Source organism: Zootoca vivipara, chromosome 14 (genome assembly GCF_963506605.1).
Source record: "Zootoca vivipara chromosome 14, rZooViv1.1, whole genome shotgun sequence".
Lineage (NCBI taxonomy): Eukaryota > Metazoa > Chordata > Lepidosauria > Squamata > Lacertidae > Zootoca > Zootoca vivipara.
The window spans coordinates 11067815-11085673 of NC_083289.1; the positions used below are offsets into that span (position 1 = coordinate 11067815).

The 17859-nt window shown below is 45.7% G+C and overlaps 1 protein-coding gene across 7 annotated transcripts in view; it reads right to left on the bottom strand.

The window, feature by feature from the left end:
* The window catches only part of GRAMD2A (GRAM domain containing 2A), a 74453-nt gene extending 57967 nt beyond the window's left edge, over positions 1-16486 (bottom strand). For 2 of the 7 annotated variants that reach the window (XM_060282370.1, XM_060282371.1), the window contains exon 1: positions 14242-14628. In XM_060282370.1, the coding sequence (XP_060138353.1) occupies positions 14242-14591 (350 nt within the window). In that variant the 5' untranslated portion in view covers positions 14592-14628. The other 5 variants (XM_035130790.2, XM_035130795.2, XM_035130798.2 and 2 more) reach the window with 5 other exon arrangements.
* Positions 16487-17859: the final 1373 nt, after the last annotated feature.

The following is a 17859-nucleotide window of genomic DNA, read 5'->3' on the forward strand; positions in this document are numbered from 1 at the left end:
AGAAGCCCATGCTGGCTGGGGCTGATGAAATCCAGCAACATATGGAGGGCCAAAACCACTCATTTCTATCCTAAAAGCTACTTTAAGGCTGCCTCGTTCTGAGCTATCTGAATACTTACACAAACAAGTTTTTAATGTGACCTTGGATGCACAGGAAGACACTTTTTGATCAAACTGCAAATCCATCTGCCCGCTTTGCCCTCATTTCAAGTTCCAAGCGCTTTTCTAAAAGCACTTATTTGTATTACTTTTTTTTAATTGTACAAGCTGTAATCAACAACATTGTGTGTGTGTGTGTGTGTACACACACACACACACACACACACACACACACACACACACACACGGTATGGAGTACAGCACGGACTTGCCCTTTAGTACCTTTTCAATGTGAAACATTTCCACAGTCCATCACCTTTTGCAGCAAAACTCTGTGTTCTCTATGCTGGCAACCCTTTGCTTTATTCTTCCAGATGACCCATTTCTAACTTCCTGCCTAGATGCTTCACCGTACGAACTTTGCCCAGTCATGCTGTGCATTTACTATCCAGGACCACTTCTCACACAAATACCAGGAGGATATTTCCGTTGTCAGGCCCAGTGTTGTTTTTTATTAACCGCTTGGAGAAGGGCTTTGGGGGAGGGATGCTTAACAGATTTGCATAGGAGAGGACAGCCAACACCATACAAGCTAAAAAAATTCCTTCCAGTAGCACCTTAGAGACCAACTAAGTTTGTCATTGGTATGAGCTTTCATGTGCATGCACACTTCAAAGTTTAAAACCGTCTTGACAGGCTGGGACGACAGGCTGAAAAAACCCAACGTGTGGTATTCTTTTTTTATGTTTTACAAATGTACTGGTAAGTCTTGTGTTGCTTTTGCCTCTGTCTTCTCCCAAAGGAGAGCAATGCCCAACCTGCTGATAACATAATAAGTGACATAAGGAGGGAGCTGCAGCCCAAGATAGGAAAAGAGGTGGTAAGGGAACACCTGGCTTCTATAAATCAAATCAAATCTCCAGGGTCTGATGAGCTGCACCCAAAGGTACTAAAGGAGTTTGCAAATGTAAGCTCAGAGCCTCTGCCTATGATCTTGGAGAATTCTTGGAGAACAGGGGACGCCCCTACAGACTGGAGGTGGGCAAATGTTGTCCCCATCTTTAAAAGGGGGGGATAAGACCCAGGAAGCTACCAACCAGTGAACTTGACATTGATAGGGGCAAATATAAGGTTCAGCATTTAGGCAGGAAGAATATAAGATGGGGGACACCTGGCTTATTAGTAATACAGTGGTACCCCAGTTGCGGACGGGGTCCGGTCCAGCCAGATCCCAAGGTTTTCACAACCGGAGAGACCATTTCTGCACATGCACATGCGGCAAAAACCCAGAAATATACTTCCGGGTTTGCCGCTTACGTATCCCAAAGTTTACATAACCGGAGGGATACGTAAGCGGAGGTACAACTGTACATGTGAAATGGATCTAGAGGGTTTAAGTGGATCACAAGCTTAACAGTGTGATAAAGCAGAAAAAAAGCTAGTGCTAATCTAGGCTGCATCAACAGATGTCTAGTATCCAGATCAAGGAAAGAAATAGTACCACTCTACTCTGCCTTGGTCAGGCCACACCTGGAATACTGTGTCCAGTTCTGGGCAGTACACTTTAAAAAGGATGTTGACAAGCTGGAATGTGTGCAGAAGATTATCAAAAATGTTGCAGGATGTGGGATGCAGCTTGGCCTAACTGTAAGTGGAAAGGATCGAGTAACTTTTTATTGGGTTTTATAAACAAGGATCATAGGAATAATAAATAAATACTGAAGTCTCACGTCAGTTGTACATAACAAAAATAGCATAATAAATTTTCAGCAATATCAACAACATATGGTGCGTTATTAGTGGTCAATGTACAGTGGTGCCTCGCAAGACGAAAGTAATTCGTTCCGCGAGTCGCTTCATCTAGCGAGATTTTTGGCGGTTTTTTGTTTTGTTTTGCGAAGCACGGTTTGCAGCGGCAAAACAACAAAACAAAACAAAAAACTGCCGAAAACCTTTGTCTTGTGGAGCACGGCCACAGAAAACTTCATCCTGCGAAGTGCCGAAACATCACAAGACACTTTCGTCTTGCGAGTTTTTCGTTGCGTGAGGCATTCGTCTTGCGAGGTACCACTGTTGGGTTCTTGGTTTGTCAATTGATTTAAACAAAAACAAAGGGGAAACAGGATAGAATAGAATTAACAGATAATATTCAACATTGCATTGCTAAATGCCCAGTCAGGAGCCCTTGTGATTGTGCTTAGATGAAGTATGAGCAATAGTCATTTTTCCTCTTGGTGTATTGATGAACATGGAAGCGGGGTTCAAATATAATAATTTATGTTTATATGTAAATTTAGATCAACCAGACTGAGCCAAATGCGGGTGTGTGTGTGTGTGTTCATGTTTTGGAGTGCTGGCATATGTTATGTAATTAAATCACACAGGGGTAAAGCCATCTTTCTTGATCTGTTCACATGTCAACCACACTTTATTTGTTAATCTCTCGAGGAGGGCTGTTTCCCAAACTGTTTTGTGTCAGCTGCCTATCATTGTGCCAGAAAGGCATTTCCAGTACTGTACAATATCTGGTTATGTTGAGTCTCATCATTTGTAACAAATGGCTTATTAATTATGTGAATCCAGATTGTTGTTGTCTAGAAATATATTTAATAAAGCTAATTCTGGTTAGACTTCCAGTTGTTGTTTTTGTTATTTTATTAATTTCTTTTGGGTTCCAGAAACCAAAACTATGGGATTCCAGAAAGGCTGCCCAGGTGGTCTTAGTTGATTCCAAGCTGAACATGAGCCAGAAGTAATAAATTATTATACAAAGATTAAAAATACATTAAAATGTCACACATTAAAAACTTCCCTGAACAGGGCTGCCTTCAGATGTTTTCTAAGTGTCAGATATCTCTTTGACATCTGATGGGAGGGTGTTCCACAGGGTGGGCACCACTACCGAGAAGGCCCTCTGTCTGGTTCCCTATAACCTCACTTCTCGGAGTGATGGAACCGCCAGAAGGCCCTCGGCGCTGGACCTCAGTGTCCCATTTTACCATTTTAGACAGCACTCTAGCCATGAGAGGCAGCCTCAGAGCCACCCAGAACAACACAAAGTAACACAATATATAATAAAAAATGCAAAACAATTAAGAATGACTCGGTCATTCTTTGCTTTGAGAGCATCTCAGTGACCTCTGTGCTCAAATTTCCCATTTTGTCAAGCAAAGCTGGTTTTCATTTTCAAAAACCAGCAAAAACATTTCATCACGCACAAAACCCTGAAACACTAATGCAGTAACAATTTAATGCCATCAGCCCCCCCAAACGCAACCCAAAATCAAGGGTGATGTTGTTACATAAACACATCAGAGGCATACCAAGGCTTAAAACTAAGGCCGATATATTTTCCCCATTTTTAGAACACCAAGTTCATCCTGATTAGGAGGCCAACAGCTGTTGGCCTCATTCCGCAAAAGGCTGCCGGCTGACTTGCTGAGCCCTCAAAATATACCCATCCTCATCGCTGCATCTTGCCCGGAAGAATTTCAGAACCAATTCACAGATGGCCCCCTCCCACAGGGAGATGAAGAAGCACAACTCACTTCCCAAATCTGAAGGAACACCTGCTCCCGCAGGAACCTACCCGTATCTTAAGTTGGGTATTGGGGGTTGTGATCTAGGTCTGCTCAGAGGTTTGGACTAGGAGTGTTAGCTACCAGGGAGATGGCTTTCCTTGTGGCAATGTCCACGCGTGGAAATTCCCTTTCCACAGCAAGGCTCCTGGCGCCCACTTTACGAGCATTTAGGACCTGGATTTAAAAAAACCAGTTACCCACAGACAGCGCTATTTTTCTAGAAAAAAGAGGTGCCAGAACTCACCATGAACAGTGTTGTGTACTGAGTCAAAGGATTTTATATCTGTACAGTGGAACCTCGGTTTATGAACACCTCCGTTTACGAATTTTCAGTTTACGAACGCCGCGGACCCATCTGGAACGGATTAATTCACTTTCCATTACTTTCAATGAGAAAGTTTGCTTCAGTTTATGAACGCTTCAGTTTATGAACAGACTTCCAGAACCAATTACACCCATGCTTCGGGTTAAGTACGCTTCAGGTTGAGTACTCCGCGGACCCGTCTGGAACGGATTAATCCACTTTCCATTACTTTCAATGGGAAAGTTCACTTCAGTTTATGAACGCTTCAGTTTATGAACAGACTTCTGGAACCAACTGTGTTCATAAACCGAGGTACCACTGTATTACTATTGTCTGTATTTGCATTAGGGTAAAGTAACTGCCTTTTGGTTCCAGAAGTTACAGCTACTACTGGTTCATTTAAGCTGCTGTATTTGGATCCTCTGTCTTATTGGTTTCCTCCAAAAGGCAGCACTGTGATTGCCTGATATTGTTCCCTCCAAAATGTATCCCTTTTTAGCTAGTCCCCTGTCCCTATAAATGTAGCTTTCCTCTCCTCAGAGCTCAGTCTTGTTTGCTTTAATAAAGAAGTGTTACCAGAGAACTGTCTCCAGCATATTATGTCAAGAGAGCTGAAATCACGAACCCCACGTCACAACAAACGCCTCCCTTTTCGTCTCATAATGGCAATGGCACCCACCTGAGAGGTGCTGGGACTAAGTTCTGGGGAGTTCCGGCTGAAAAAAGCCCTGCCCACAAATTCAGTGGTATTAGGATTATGTTGCTGGTGGGGGGGGGGGGTTGGTGACCATTTCTCATTTGCAGGTGGGAGATGAGCACCAAGGGTTTCACTCGTGCATGGCTGTTATCTTCTGGGACGGCCCATTTAGAGAAGGAGAACCAGTGGCTCTCAAGATTCCCATCAGCCCCAGGGACAAGTGTGAGGGGAATTTTAGTCCAGCTGCATCTGAACAACCATGGCCTAGACAGACCTTTGGGGTGGATCCAATAGGGCAGCTGTTAAGGTTGTAATTAATTTAGTTTTTACTTATATATATATTTATATGCCCCCTGACAAGACCCAAGATAGCTTATAAGAACCGGGGAAAACAAGCATTAATAAACAATTAAAAATTGATAAAATTAAAATTATATACATATATAAAGTCTATGAAAACCAGGAATTCTAATAAAAACAGCACGGCACCAGTCAGTGTTAGTAACTCAGATATACAATCTAATTGCCGATTGGCACCTTACAACCTGGGTTACGGTCGCCACAACGGAATGTCTAGGTGCCTTTTTTCCCAACAAAGTTGTTGTTGTTTTCATTTCTATACCACTTTATATTTTAAAGAACAGATCTCAAAGAGGTTTTCAACACATTGAAACATCAAATAAAACCACCCAGAATAAATCAGAGTCAAGCTTCAAGGAAAATATTTCAGGTCCTTCTCGAAAGGACATTTTGCTTTCCCCAGTCGCCAGCCTGGCATCCAGAAATCTCCACGTGGTCGCAATTGGACCCGCGCCACTCACAAAGTGTGCCTGGCACCTGGCTCTTTTCTATCGCTGGAAACCTCAGTCAGCATAGCCAGCCGTCAGGGGTGATGGGAGCTGCAGTCCAGCAGCCACGGGTTAGCCACCCATAGAAAATTAATGTGGGAAGCAGCTCCTCATCAGAGAACCATCCTCCATCCCAGGCTTCTCAGAGAACATAGCAAGGCAGCTTATGCAAGAGACCTGCCCGACAGAGTCCCAATCAAGCTGTAGGCAGCCCGTCACGTTGCTGCATGTTGAGTCAAACTCCCAGGAGAGGTTTGCTGGAGAATGCCCACGCCAGGTCCCGAGAGTTTCGCGCAGCCAGCCTGAATTTCCGAGACACAGCCCTCATTCAGCCGTGACCTCATTTCCTTGCTCTAGATGGGTACGGCTGCATTGCCCCAGCCTGCATTCCAGTGGAAATTGTTTGCATGCAGATTCGGAGAAATGCTATGCTTCTCTACAGCCGGAGGCGGGGGACGGACACACACAGACACACGCAGCAAGCAAGGGCATCCTTTGTTGGCGAAATCATGCTCAGAACGAGGGCAGTTAAGACTTGACAAGTCACACTGCGCCGCTCTTTAAAGCATGGCAAATATGAAATAACTAAAATGCTAAAGGCAGCTTTTTGAGTCATATTTATTCACAGGGAGTTTTTTTTGGGGGGGGGTTGCAGGAGGTGGGGCTATGCTAGCAAGGAAGAAAAAGGCTAAGCAAAGTCCCTTTTTGTAGGGATCCGAGGCAGACAAGAAAAATATTTACATAGCAAGTGAGTCTGCAACAAAATGCCATGAGTCTGTGCCGGTTGCCAGCCAGCCAATGAATGCTAACCGTTCTCAGGATATTCCCAGTTCATTGTTGTTTTCTCTCCCTACCCCAAAACTGCCTGTCAACATTCCAGCCTACTGAGCATGCTCGGTTCTTACCAAGCTATCTCCCCCATATCCAACCATTCCCCGTGTTATACCATACTCTCCCCCAATGCTGAGGTGAAAAAATGGGGCACACGTCTTCTGGGGTAACGCTCGTGCACAAGTCACATGACCCATGCAAGATCACAGCCCCCAAAGATGTGTTTTCTTCAGGACACTCAAAAATGAGCATTTTGGGGCACCACCTGAGATTGCAGCCCTGAAAAGTGCGCTTTTACGGTGCAAGATGGCATGAGGTCATGGCGTCCAAAATGGCCACCATGCTCTCACACAAAAAAACCCCAGGATGTCCTGGTTTTACCAGGACAGTTGAAGGGTGTGTTGTACTGTGGCAAATTCTGGGCTTCCCTGTGCTTGCTTACACCTTCCTCATTTTGGCTACACAGGGGTTCACACTAAAAGAATGAGTCCAATTAAACTCATAAGAGGGGCAGTCAATGTGGTCCTCTCAATATGTTATTGGACTACAACCCCTATCAGCCCCACCTATGGCCTATGGCTGGCGGTGATGGGACCTGTAGTCCAAGTATATTTGGATGGCACCATGTTGGCCACCTCTAATACATCACATCTTCTCCATTAGCCCCCCCCCACCCTTTATAGGTGCTTTATTATTTTTTCTTTCAGCCCTCACTTCTGCCTCCTAAACAGCCAGATATTAATAAAATAAGAATATATGCCTGTAGATGCCACTGCAATCTCTGAGTTGTGAGAGATTCCAGGCACTTACCCAGGGCTCATGTTTCCTTTGGAAAAGAGGCACAGTGGAGACTGTGCTATCATTATGATATATGGTTTATTTACACATATATACAACCTGAGCCAGCGATGGAGGGGCTGCCAGCATTACACTCCTAAAGAGCCTTGCTTCTCCCATAGCTGTAGCCTTGGCTCTGACTCTGCTCAGCTTGCTGCATTTAAGACATCCAATTTTCTCTCCAGCTTGCTGATACTTACAGCCTGCAACTATTTTTCTTCCTGCCCACATCATCCCCAACTGCAGTCCCAAGACTCAACTCTGCTTTGTCTCTAACTATCTCTCCATTGAAGGAGGGGCTCAGACCCATCTACCGGCACAGAGTATTTGCTTTGTTAATCACCCATTACCTTCCTTTTGTTCTCCGTAATGGCTCTTCTCCCAGGCAATTTCCTGAACGGGAAACTGGTTTCACCTGTATTTTAACACTTTGCCAAATCCAGCACCTGGCAGCCCATTTTAATACTCCAATCACTGATTAAACACCACCACTCACTAGACCCAGGAGTTTTGGGGGAGGATCTAGCACCCAGGAGCTCTATCCTTTTTCCTTCGGCCTTCACTTCTGTCTTCTCCTAAACAGTCAGATACTAATAAAATAAGAATACAGTGGTACCTCGGGTTACAAACGCTTCTGGTTACAAACGCTTCAGGTTACAAACTCCGCTAACCCAGTAATAGTACCTCAGGTTAAGAACTTTGCTTCAGGATGAGAACAGAAATCGTTACAGGTAGGTAGCCGTGTTTGTCTGACGTAGTTGAAACAAAATTTAAAAAGTCCTTCCAGCAGTACCTTAGAGACCAACTAAGTTTGTCATTGGTATCTGAAGAAGTGTGCATGCACACGAAAGCTCATACCAATGACAAACTTAGTTGAACAGAAATTGTGTTTTAGCGGTGTGGCGGCAGCAGGAGCCCCCATTAGCTAAAGTGGTGCTTCAGGTTAAGAACAGTTTCAGGTTAAGAACGGACCTCTGGAACGAATTAAGGTCTTAACCGGAGGTACCACTGTACACTTCGCCATGGCCCCCTAGTGAATACCTTCCCCCTAAAACTACCAAGAACACAGAATACAGCAATTGCTTTACCTTTGACAAAGCATGTCTTACATCAATTGGATATAGCAATAGCTACCGTACAAGTATGGGCAATATTCATCCTGCTTCCTAGGCAGCGTACAGACTGTTACAGTGGTACCTCTACTTACGAATAACTCTACTTATGAATGTTTCTACTTATGAATGGAGCTCCGTCCGCCATCTTGGATGCGGTTTAGATAGGATTTTTTCTACTTACGAATTTTTAGATAGGGTTGCTTCTACTTACGAATTTTTTCTCCCAATGCATTCCTATGGGATTCGACTTACTATGGGATTTTTCCGACTTACAAATGTGCGTTCGGAACGCATTAAATTCGTAAGTAGAGGTACCACTGTACTTCTATGGAGCAATGGGACTGAGTTCTTCTTCAGCTGTTACCATGCCAAAGGCTCTGATCCAGCATAACCCTAACTACACAAAACAGAAGAGGGGAAGGACAGAGCCTCACTACAGTGAGTGAATGTTCCTTGGGCTTCCCTAATTACAACTGCTGCTCTTAGCCACTTTCATAAGCAGTGATGAAATAACCTGAACCAGATGGGAAAGCAACTTCTGGTCTAATCAATTTAACTCCTAATGATTTCTATTTACTTTTTAGTCCTTGGCATTCCTGCAAGGTGTTGCTAGGTTCATTTTTCTAATGCACCACACAAGTTTTTAAAAAACCAAAGTGCTCTAGGAACTAGAAATTATATGGAAACGGCAGAAGAGGGCATCAATCATGAGTATAATTCCGACAACCACCATGCTCACACAAAAATGTGAATGTCTCTTGCTGCTGTACTCAGGTCACCTCTGAGAGCTACCGTAGTTTGGGTTTTCCTCAGGTATGTCTTGGAAGTGCAACAGAAACCTGCCAAACTGCTTTGACCAAAGAACTTGGTGGGATCTTAAAAAATGAGCGCGTATGCAGGATAGCTGTACAGGACAAGGTTGGCAGCAGCTGGTCTAGAGAAGGTCGGAGCAAGCTGCTCATGACTGGGACCTTCCAAAGTTTACTGGGTTGTGTGTGCAGAGGGGGAGACAGTGGGAGGTTACAGCAGGAATGCATCACAGATGGTTCCCCACCTCAGCTTTGCATGCAGAAGGTCCTAGGTTCAATCCTTGGGATCCCCAGTTAAGGCTGGGAATGTCCCCAGCCTATAACCCTGGAAATAATAATAATAATAATAATAATAATTTATTATTTATACCCCACCCACTCTGGGCGGCTTCCAACAAAAGAATAAAACACAATAATCTATTAAACATTAAAAGCCTCCCTGAACAGGGCTGCCTTCAGATGTCTTCTAAAAGTCTGGTAGTTGTTTTCCTTTTTGACATCTGTTGGGAGGGCGTTCCACAGGGTAGGCGCCACCACCGAGAAGGCCCTCTGCCTAGTTCCCTGCAACTTAGCTTCTCGCAAGCAGGGAGTCGCCAGAAGGCCCTCGGTGCTGGACCTCAGTGTCCGGGCAGAATGATGGAGGTGGAGACGCTCCTTCAGGTATACTGGAAAGCCTCTGCCAATCCATGCAGACAACACTGAGCTGCACGGACCAATGGCCAGTCCTCATGCTCCTGTGGATGACGACAATGAAAGCAGCCCAGCACCAGACCCCTGCACTCCCTCGACCCAAACTGGCAGAGATAAAGGGTGGAGGGGGCAGCTACAGCGGCCATCTTCATTATCCCAAATGCCTCTGGGCCCCACCTCCAACACTGTGTGCATCCAAGGCCGGGCTAAGAGATATTAGGAGTAATTTAGACGGCAGCAGATTCAGACGCATGGCCTGGTGCTTCTCATCACAATAGAGGGCCATGAAAAATTCTAAAATTCATGGACCTTTGGCCTAATGCAGCAGGACTTGTTATATGCCAGGGTGGATTTGATTTAAATCACTAGTCAATAAGACTTGATTTAATTTTAAATTTTTAAAAAAAAATTTACAGAAAGACTCATTCTTGCTGGTATAATCTTAATATTTACAACCAGATGAAGGTTTCATTTTTGGAATAATAAATGTTCAGAGTAGTTTTTACAGTTATGTCAAACATTACTGATTTGGTTATACTATTAGAAATACCTAGACAGATAATTATGACATTATTATTGTGAGGTTTAATAAGTTAACTGTTTATATTTGGACAACTTTTCTGCTGTACATTATTGGAAGGAGAAAAATAATAATTTGCTTAATAACAATTTAAATAATTTATTTAACTAAAACAATAACATTATAGCATATGTATCCATGTTTGTTAACTGATGTGGTTAAACAGTTTAAAAAAACTTAGTCTGAGTTTTAGTACACATGAAAAACTTAAAACAAATCCTTATTTCCTGATGAATAGCCTTTGGACTATAATGTAATTTAAATACCAGTAGAAAACTATATTTAGAAAGATTTTTTCCTCCTAAAGCATTTTATTTGAAAAATCTGATTAAAATTTTAAAAATCTGATTTTTTTTTTGCGGGGGGGGGGATCATTGATTTTTATCCACCCTGTTATACGCAATGTTATAAACTCAGATATACTAATGCAAAGGTTTTTAAACTGTGGTCACCAATCCGGCGCCCAGAAACCTCCAGGTAGTTGCAATTGGACCCATGCCAGAAGCAAAACACACCTGGCGCCTGGGGGACTTTGAACACTGGTCATATGTTCTCAAAAAGCGATCACCTGTAAAGAACTATAGTCTTCCATGGACGGGTCTCAAGCTGTTCATCCACTGCACACATGTGCTAGCAACAGCGACAAACATTTGGGAGGAAGTGGCCACATTCAAGAAGAATCTGGGGTCATTTAAGACAAGACATTGATCAGGATTGACGCAGGCAAACATCATAGCCAGTACATACCTAGGTTAGGAACACAGGAAGCTGCCTTATAGCTTTGGCCCATCCAATTCAGTATCATCTGTGTTAAAGCTCATCTGCCCAGAATTTGGGAGATAAGTTTTTCCGACCCTTACCTGGAGACCAAGCCCAGGAACTTCTTCAGGAACTTCTATGGCTCTAGTACTCTACAAGAGTCCTTCTACAAACCTACATCTCCAACTATTCTGGGGGGTTTCCACTCCAATTTGCCAGTCAGCCAAGCTAAACAATCAAATTTTCTAATACCCACCAGACTGGCATCCGAGAATCAAATCAACCTGGGAAACTGAGACCAACTGTCTTGTTTTGGCACTGGGGTGGAGGCATTGCCCACCTACAGAGAGCAATTAAGTCCCATCTCCAAGCCTCTGTTACTTTGCCTTGCCACCATCAAAAGCAGCTTCTGGACACAGCTACAGAGACAAAGCTACATTCAGCAGAGAGCCAAGTGGACAAGATGTTTGGAAACATACAGTCCTTTGGGAGAGCTGCAGCCACCCTGCGTAGCTTTCCCTCCAAACTTCAAGGTCATGCGATGCCCCGCTTTCTCATATCCCAGCATATGTCACAGGGGAAAAAGAAAGCACTCTGGCAAGCAGCGGGGTGGGGGAAGAGCGAAAACACCAAAAATAATTAGCATGCCCAAGTGTAGCAAAAGACAGCAGAGCAAAAGGAAAGAAAAGGAGGGGAGGTGGAGAGAAATCAGACATTCTGTCCTCACTGGCAGAGATAGATGTGTAATAGTGCAAAGCAAACAATGCTGGGCCTGTTAGAGCAGAGAACTGCAGGCCTCCCAGACCGTCTCATCCACGCAATCCCACCCAAGGCAGGGGAAAGAACTGTCCAGGAGAGACAAATTGAAAGGGAAAGGGGGCAGAGGGCGAGGAGGCAGCACAGGCTCCCCAAGCACCAACTGAAGTGAGAGCATAACTGCACGCTCTGAATTAAAAGTTGTCTAACTCACCAGGCTTACAAAACTTCCACCTGGGAATCATTAACACACACAAGCCCACATGTGTCTGCTGCAAAACACGCCTCACTCGTCTCCCGTGACCTTCCCTGTTGGGCTCTTGGGAATCAGAAACGGGGCAGAAGCTTCCTCGTCAGTTTAGTTCTTCAACTCAGCAGCAACAAAGCCAGGATTGTGTATGGAGAAATGGCAAGCCACCACGGCTTCCAAATCTGCCACTCAACCTCTCCCTGCCCAACACGGCCGTATGATGCAATTTTAGCAACTGGGATGTGTGTCTCCGGACAGTAGGCATCACTCTTAAACCTGGAGGAGAGTTGGGCATTGACAGGAAGCATCAAGGCTTTAATTCCAGAGTTAAAAGGAACTTTTTAGCAATAGCTCAAGCATCCAAAAAGGCCACCAGATCGAAATATTTTTAGACGTGTTCCTTGCTATCTTGCAGAAGCACCCGAGTCCAGGCATCAGCTCATCTCCAAAAACTGAACTCATTCTTGCAGCCTGTCCATCCTCATAATGCCCTAGCTTTATAAGAGTGAAAAGGGTTAGGATCCAGCCTTTCGCTTTGATTATTATTTACAATATTTCTGACCCACCCCTCATCATTCATGACCCCAGGACAACCACAAACAATCATTCCATGTCACAAAAACAACAGAGCGGATAAAATATTGTAAGCAGAATACAACAAACATTAAGAATCGTTAAGACTGCAGCACAACTCCTTATTTCTGTTACAAGGCTGGCTGAATTAGCATCCTCCAAAAGCCTGAGTAGATAGATCCGCCTTAAGTTGGTGCCCAAAGAAAAAGAATCAGCAGCAACCGTACCACTGAAAGGAATGCACCCTGTAAACAGGGTGCCAACACAGAGAAGGCCTTTGAGAATTGAGCCTGAATCGATTGGCTCACCAATTGAGTGACATCGAGCAAGTAGTCTCTCAACTATAATTCTCTCATCAGCAAAACAGGTTTTTTGTTTATTTATTTTAACTATCCTGCTACACCAGGCAGTGCAAACAAATGTTCCCAAACCCCAAAGGGATAATTTCTGAAATGTCCTGCTGCAATTTAATCAGCTTTCACACCCACTCTGGCAGTAATCAGCACAATAACCTCCCAAGAGGCCAGGGCAAATATATGTACTCTAGTTGTTCCCACTCTAACCCCATGTGCATTTTACCATCACAACAACCCTGTGAGGTGGATTAGGATATGAACAGCCTACAGAGTGGGCTTCACAAATGACTGGAGGGAAGTGGGTTGAACCTGGGTCTCCCCTGTCACTACATGACACAGGCCTTCCTCAGAATAAGGCCAAGGAATCCACAGGCCTCCACGTGTCGCTAGACAACAACTCTAATTATTCTTGATTGTCAACTCAACAACATCCAGAGTGCCACAGTTTCCCCCATCCTGGCTTTAGAGAGGAAAACCTGCTATAGCAGCAGCTGGGATCCCATTGGAAAGGGGAAATTATCACCAAGAGGGAGGGCTTCTGTCTGTTATCCTGTGAGGAGTTAAGACTGGGCAACACTGCCCCTCGACCTAGAGACCCACACCAAGGCTGTTGAGGAGTGGCCCCTTCAGACTCTGGCTGCCATCAGGGGGATACGCCAAGTCCCTCTGTTACCAGGTTCAAGCCCCCACAGGATGCTGCCACAGTCCTAGTCATGCAGATGCAACTTCAGCGACCATACCTGGTGGTGCCAACAAGGCAGGACTTTAGGGCAGAAGTACAGGGTCCCACCTGTTATAATTATTAACTACACACCCTTCGCAATTTGTTGAGATTCCTGCATGGCAGGGGGTTGGACTAGATGACCCTAGGGACCCCTTTCCGGCTCTACAATTCTATCATTCCTAAGGTCCCAGGGCTGGTTAGCAAGAGGAAATCATTATATGTAAAGGCATTTTAAAGCAGCTTGCAGTCAGGAAAAGAAACGCAGCACCGATTCTGGGCGGCTTGTCACAGTTTCAACGACCATCTAAAGTAGCCCCCGTTTCCCCATTCGGTCCCCAAGGCCAGCCCAGGGTCTCAAACGCCGGTCCCGCCGCCGGTTTGGCATCCGCCCGCGCCTCCCTCCCGACCCCCGTCAGGCGTGCCGCCCCTTACCCTTTCCTCGAGGGGCTGCCCTGGCCCAAAAGGTTCCAGACGACGGCATAAGCCAAGGCGCCAGCGAAGCTCCCCGCCTCTATCCCACCACCGCTCAGATCCAGGAGAGACGAGCCTGGAGGGAAATCGTTTGCACTGATCAGAACGAGAGCGAAGGCAGGAGCCGCCGGGTTCCGCTCTCTCCCCAGGCCGACCCTCGGCACGTAGAAGGCGCGGGGAAAGGGCTGCTGCTCCCCCGGCTCCCGAGCCCCAGGCGGGCAGCAGCAGGACAGGGAGCCCCCCGCCCGCCTGCCCGAGGCGCGTCCGAGCCGAGGAGCCTCTTTCCCCGCTCCCGGGTCCCAGCCACGCATCCCGCGTTCCCACGTGCAGTCTGACACGGGGATGATGTAACCCGCATACCTGCCCGGCGGCCCCTCGCGATCCCCCCTCCGCGGAGCCGTCATTCCCGGCAGCTCGCGATCGCCCGGCATTGGCCACGCCCACTCGCCACCCTATTGGCGGCAGCGGCGGCGGCAGCGGCGAGGCCTTCCCTCCCCGAGTGCGCGCGCTATCCCAACCGCGCGCTCTCATTGGCTCGCTCGCTGACCCTCCACGCGAAGTCCCTCCCCCAGAATTTGGGCGGGGTGCACAGCGGCGGCGGTGTCGCTTCTTAAAGGGGACGCCTCCTATGCCGGACGGGGCGGAGATCTTTCCGGTGATAAGGGAATTTGGGGTTGGTGGCGTGTCGTCGGTTGTTTGCGCTCCAGATGAGAAACTCTGGTAGCAGCATCCTTATGCAGTTCGGTGGGATCCACTTTGTGTGAGTGTGCAAAAGATTGCAGCCCGAGCCTTTTGAGGTTTACTCAACCGGCTTATATGCATGTTTACCCAGAAGTAAGTACTTTACACAGAGTTAAAAAGGTAAAGGGACCCCTGACCATTAGGTCCAGTCGTGACCGACTCTGGGGTTGCGCGCTTATCTCGCATTATTGGCCGAGGGAGCCGGCGTATAGCTTCCAGGTCATGTGGCCAGCATGACAAAGCCGCTTCTGGCAAACCAGAGCAGCACATGGAAACGCCGTTTACCTTCCCGCTGTAGCAGTTCCTATTTATCTACAGTACTTGCATTTTGACGTGCTTTCGAACTGCTAGGTTGGCAGGAGCTGGGACCAAACAACGGGAGCTCACCCCGTCACAGGGATTCGAACCGCCGACCTTCTGATCAGCAAGCCCTAGGCTCAGTGGTTTAACCACAGCGCCACCTGGGTCCCTTACACGGAGTTAAAGGGGGCTTATTCCCCATTGAAAAACAATGAAGAATCACCTGACACCATAAAGACTGACATGATGATGGCATGAATCTTTGGGGACTAAAGTCCACTGAATATATTTATAGTATATACATGCACATGGGTGTAAAAGAAAACAGTGTGCAAGTTAGATGTTAAACAGCACTAATATGCAAAAAAGATAGTTTCTCATCACATCCACATGGCTGACCCCAAGAATCCTGGGAACTGTAGTTTGGTAAGGGTGCTGGGAATTATAGCTCCGAGAAAGGTTCACTGTAGTTCCCATGGTTGTTTGTGGGCGAGCCACATGCTTTCAATGTGGTGTGGAGGTGGCCATTCAGTGGCCTCCCTCAACTGTCCTTCCTGGCAGTTGCCATTTCACCAGGAGAGAAGGCTCTGCTGAGGAAGCAGCTACATGTGGCTCCACCCACCCTTGAACTGTTTCTGTTCCAGTGTGCACTGCACTGCAAATCCTGCACTGAGCAAGGGAGTTGATGACCTCAGAGACCGCCGTCCATGATTCCACTGCAATTCCATTGACGCCTGCAACCACGTCACAACATGCCCCATTTATTAATTCAAAGTAGGTCAGAGTTGAGCAAAGAGTGACTACTCACCTGGATAGTCATAGAGCATGAGACTCTTAATCTCAGTGTTGGGCAGAAGATTCCCGCACTGCAGGAAGTTGGACTAGATGCCTCTCGTCCCTTCCAGCTCCGAGTGTTGCCCGTTCTGCAGCTTGCATTAAATAAGGTCAAGGCATTTCTCCTCGCTGTCTCCAAGCATTGCCATGAGTTCCTTGGATAATCATTCCTACCTTCTAGTATGTGCTGGTACCAACCAGGCTCTATACTCCCACAAAGCCAGTACTGGGTGGAGAGACTTTCTTGTTCCTTCAGCCTGTCATTATGTTATTTATTCCCATTCATTAAAACAAACAAAGCACCCAGCCTTGTTGCTCTGGGCATCTGCCACGAAAACGAACTTTCGCAATCCAGCACTGCTAAGCCCACTCTGGCACAAACTGCGAGAACACAGTCCAAGGCACTAAAACAACATTGGCTCGATCAAAGGCACCCAGGAGAACGGAGATCCTGGAAGCTTTTCCCTTCGCACTCTCCTGCGTTTTCGAAGACATCTGCTGGAAGGAGAAGCAGCTGCAGGGCAGCGCCACCCCATGAACTGGTTGTAAGTTAGAAGACAGGCAGATGGGGGCTGTCTAAGAGCAGACACTGGTTGGTGGGGCAGTGCCCCATTAGCCCTAATGGACCAGCCTCCACTCCTGGGATCTATAGTTTAACTCTCACAGAGGCACAATTCTCGGCAACCTTAAACTACAGTTCCCATAATTCATGATGGTGTGCTTTAAATTCTATCCCCTCTCCACCACCATGGAGGTGGATGGGAACAAAACTAGAATTGGTTGGGTCTCCCAGAATTTGGCTCTGGCTCCACCTGCTGTTGGTCTCCCTGCATTCTGTCCTACCAGTCTCAACAGCCACCACTGGAAGATTATTCTCTTGCAGTGAAGACTTCCCACCTAAGGGAAAGATATTTAGAATCCATTTCAGCCAAGTGTGGTGGAGATTCTCAGGGTATAAATTCCTTCTCTCATTAATTCCCCCAATTTATTTATGTTTGTTTATTAATTTTGTTTTACAAGATTTTTTAAAAATGAAATACTTTATTATTATTTTATTTTCTGGTATACACAAAGCAATACGGTAGCAACAATTAAGAGAAAATATCAAAGCAAGAAAGGAAAGGATGGATGTGAGGAGAGAGGACAGAGAGGTAGCATTCAAAGAATAGTATACTGTAATAGCATTTGTCCCTCAAAATCATATTATCCAATGATGCTTCACCATAGAAATCCATGAGATGAGGGTGACTGGCAATCATATTCCTTAACTTTAATGTATTCAGTAAATCGAGGCCAAACTTCAGAAAAGTTGTCCCTTTTTCAGATTGCATAGGGTTTGGGTGTGTTGTTCAATTTCCCATTAAAGCTTTGGTCCAGACCTAGAGAGATCAATAGTCTTGCTAATCTCCAGCCACAGATTTCCAGTACAGTAGTTGGCAAAATAAAACATTTATTGAGTATACTTTTGGTTAAATATTTTTGCATATACTTTTGATTAAATATCTTTTTATTTTGTTCTTTAATATTGTCAATGGACTAGCTCAATAAAGTAGATGCTACTCTAAAAAATAATTAAGTTTGAAATGTTCTGGAGTATTAAAATGGTATTTACTTGGCAACAAAAAGATCAGCATGTAGATACCAAGCTGCCCCCCAAATCAATAAAAATAAATAAAGAAACAAAGCAAACTGAGGTTCTGCCCC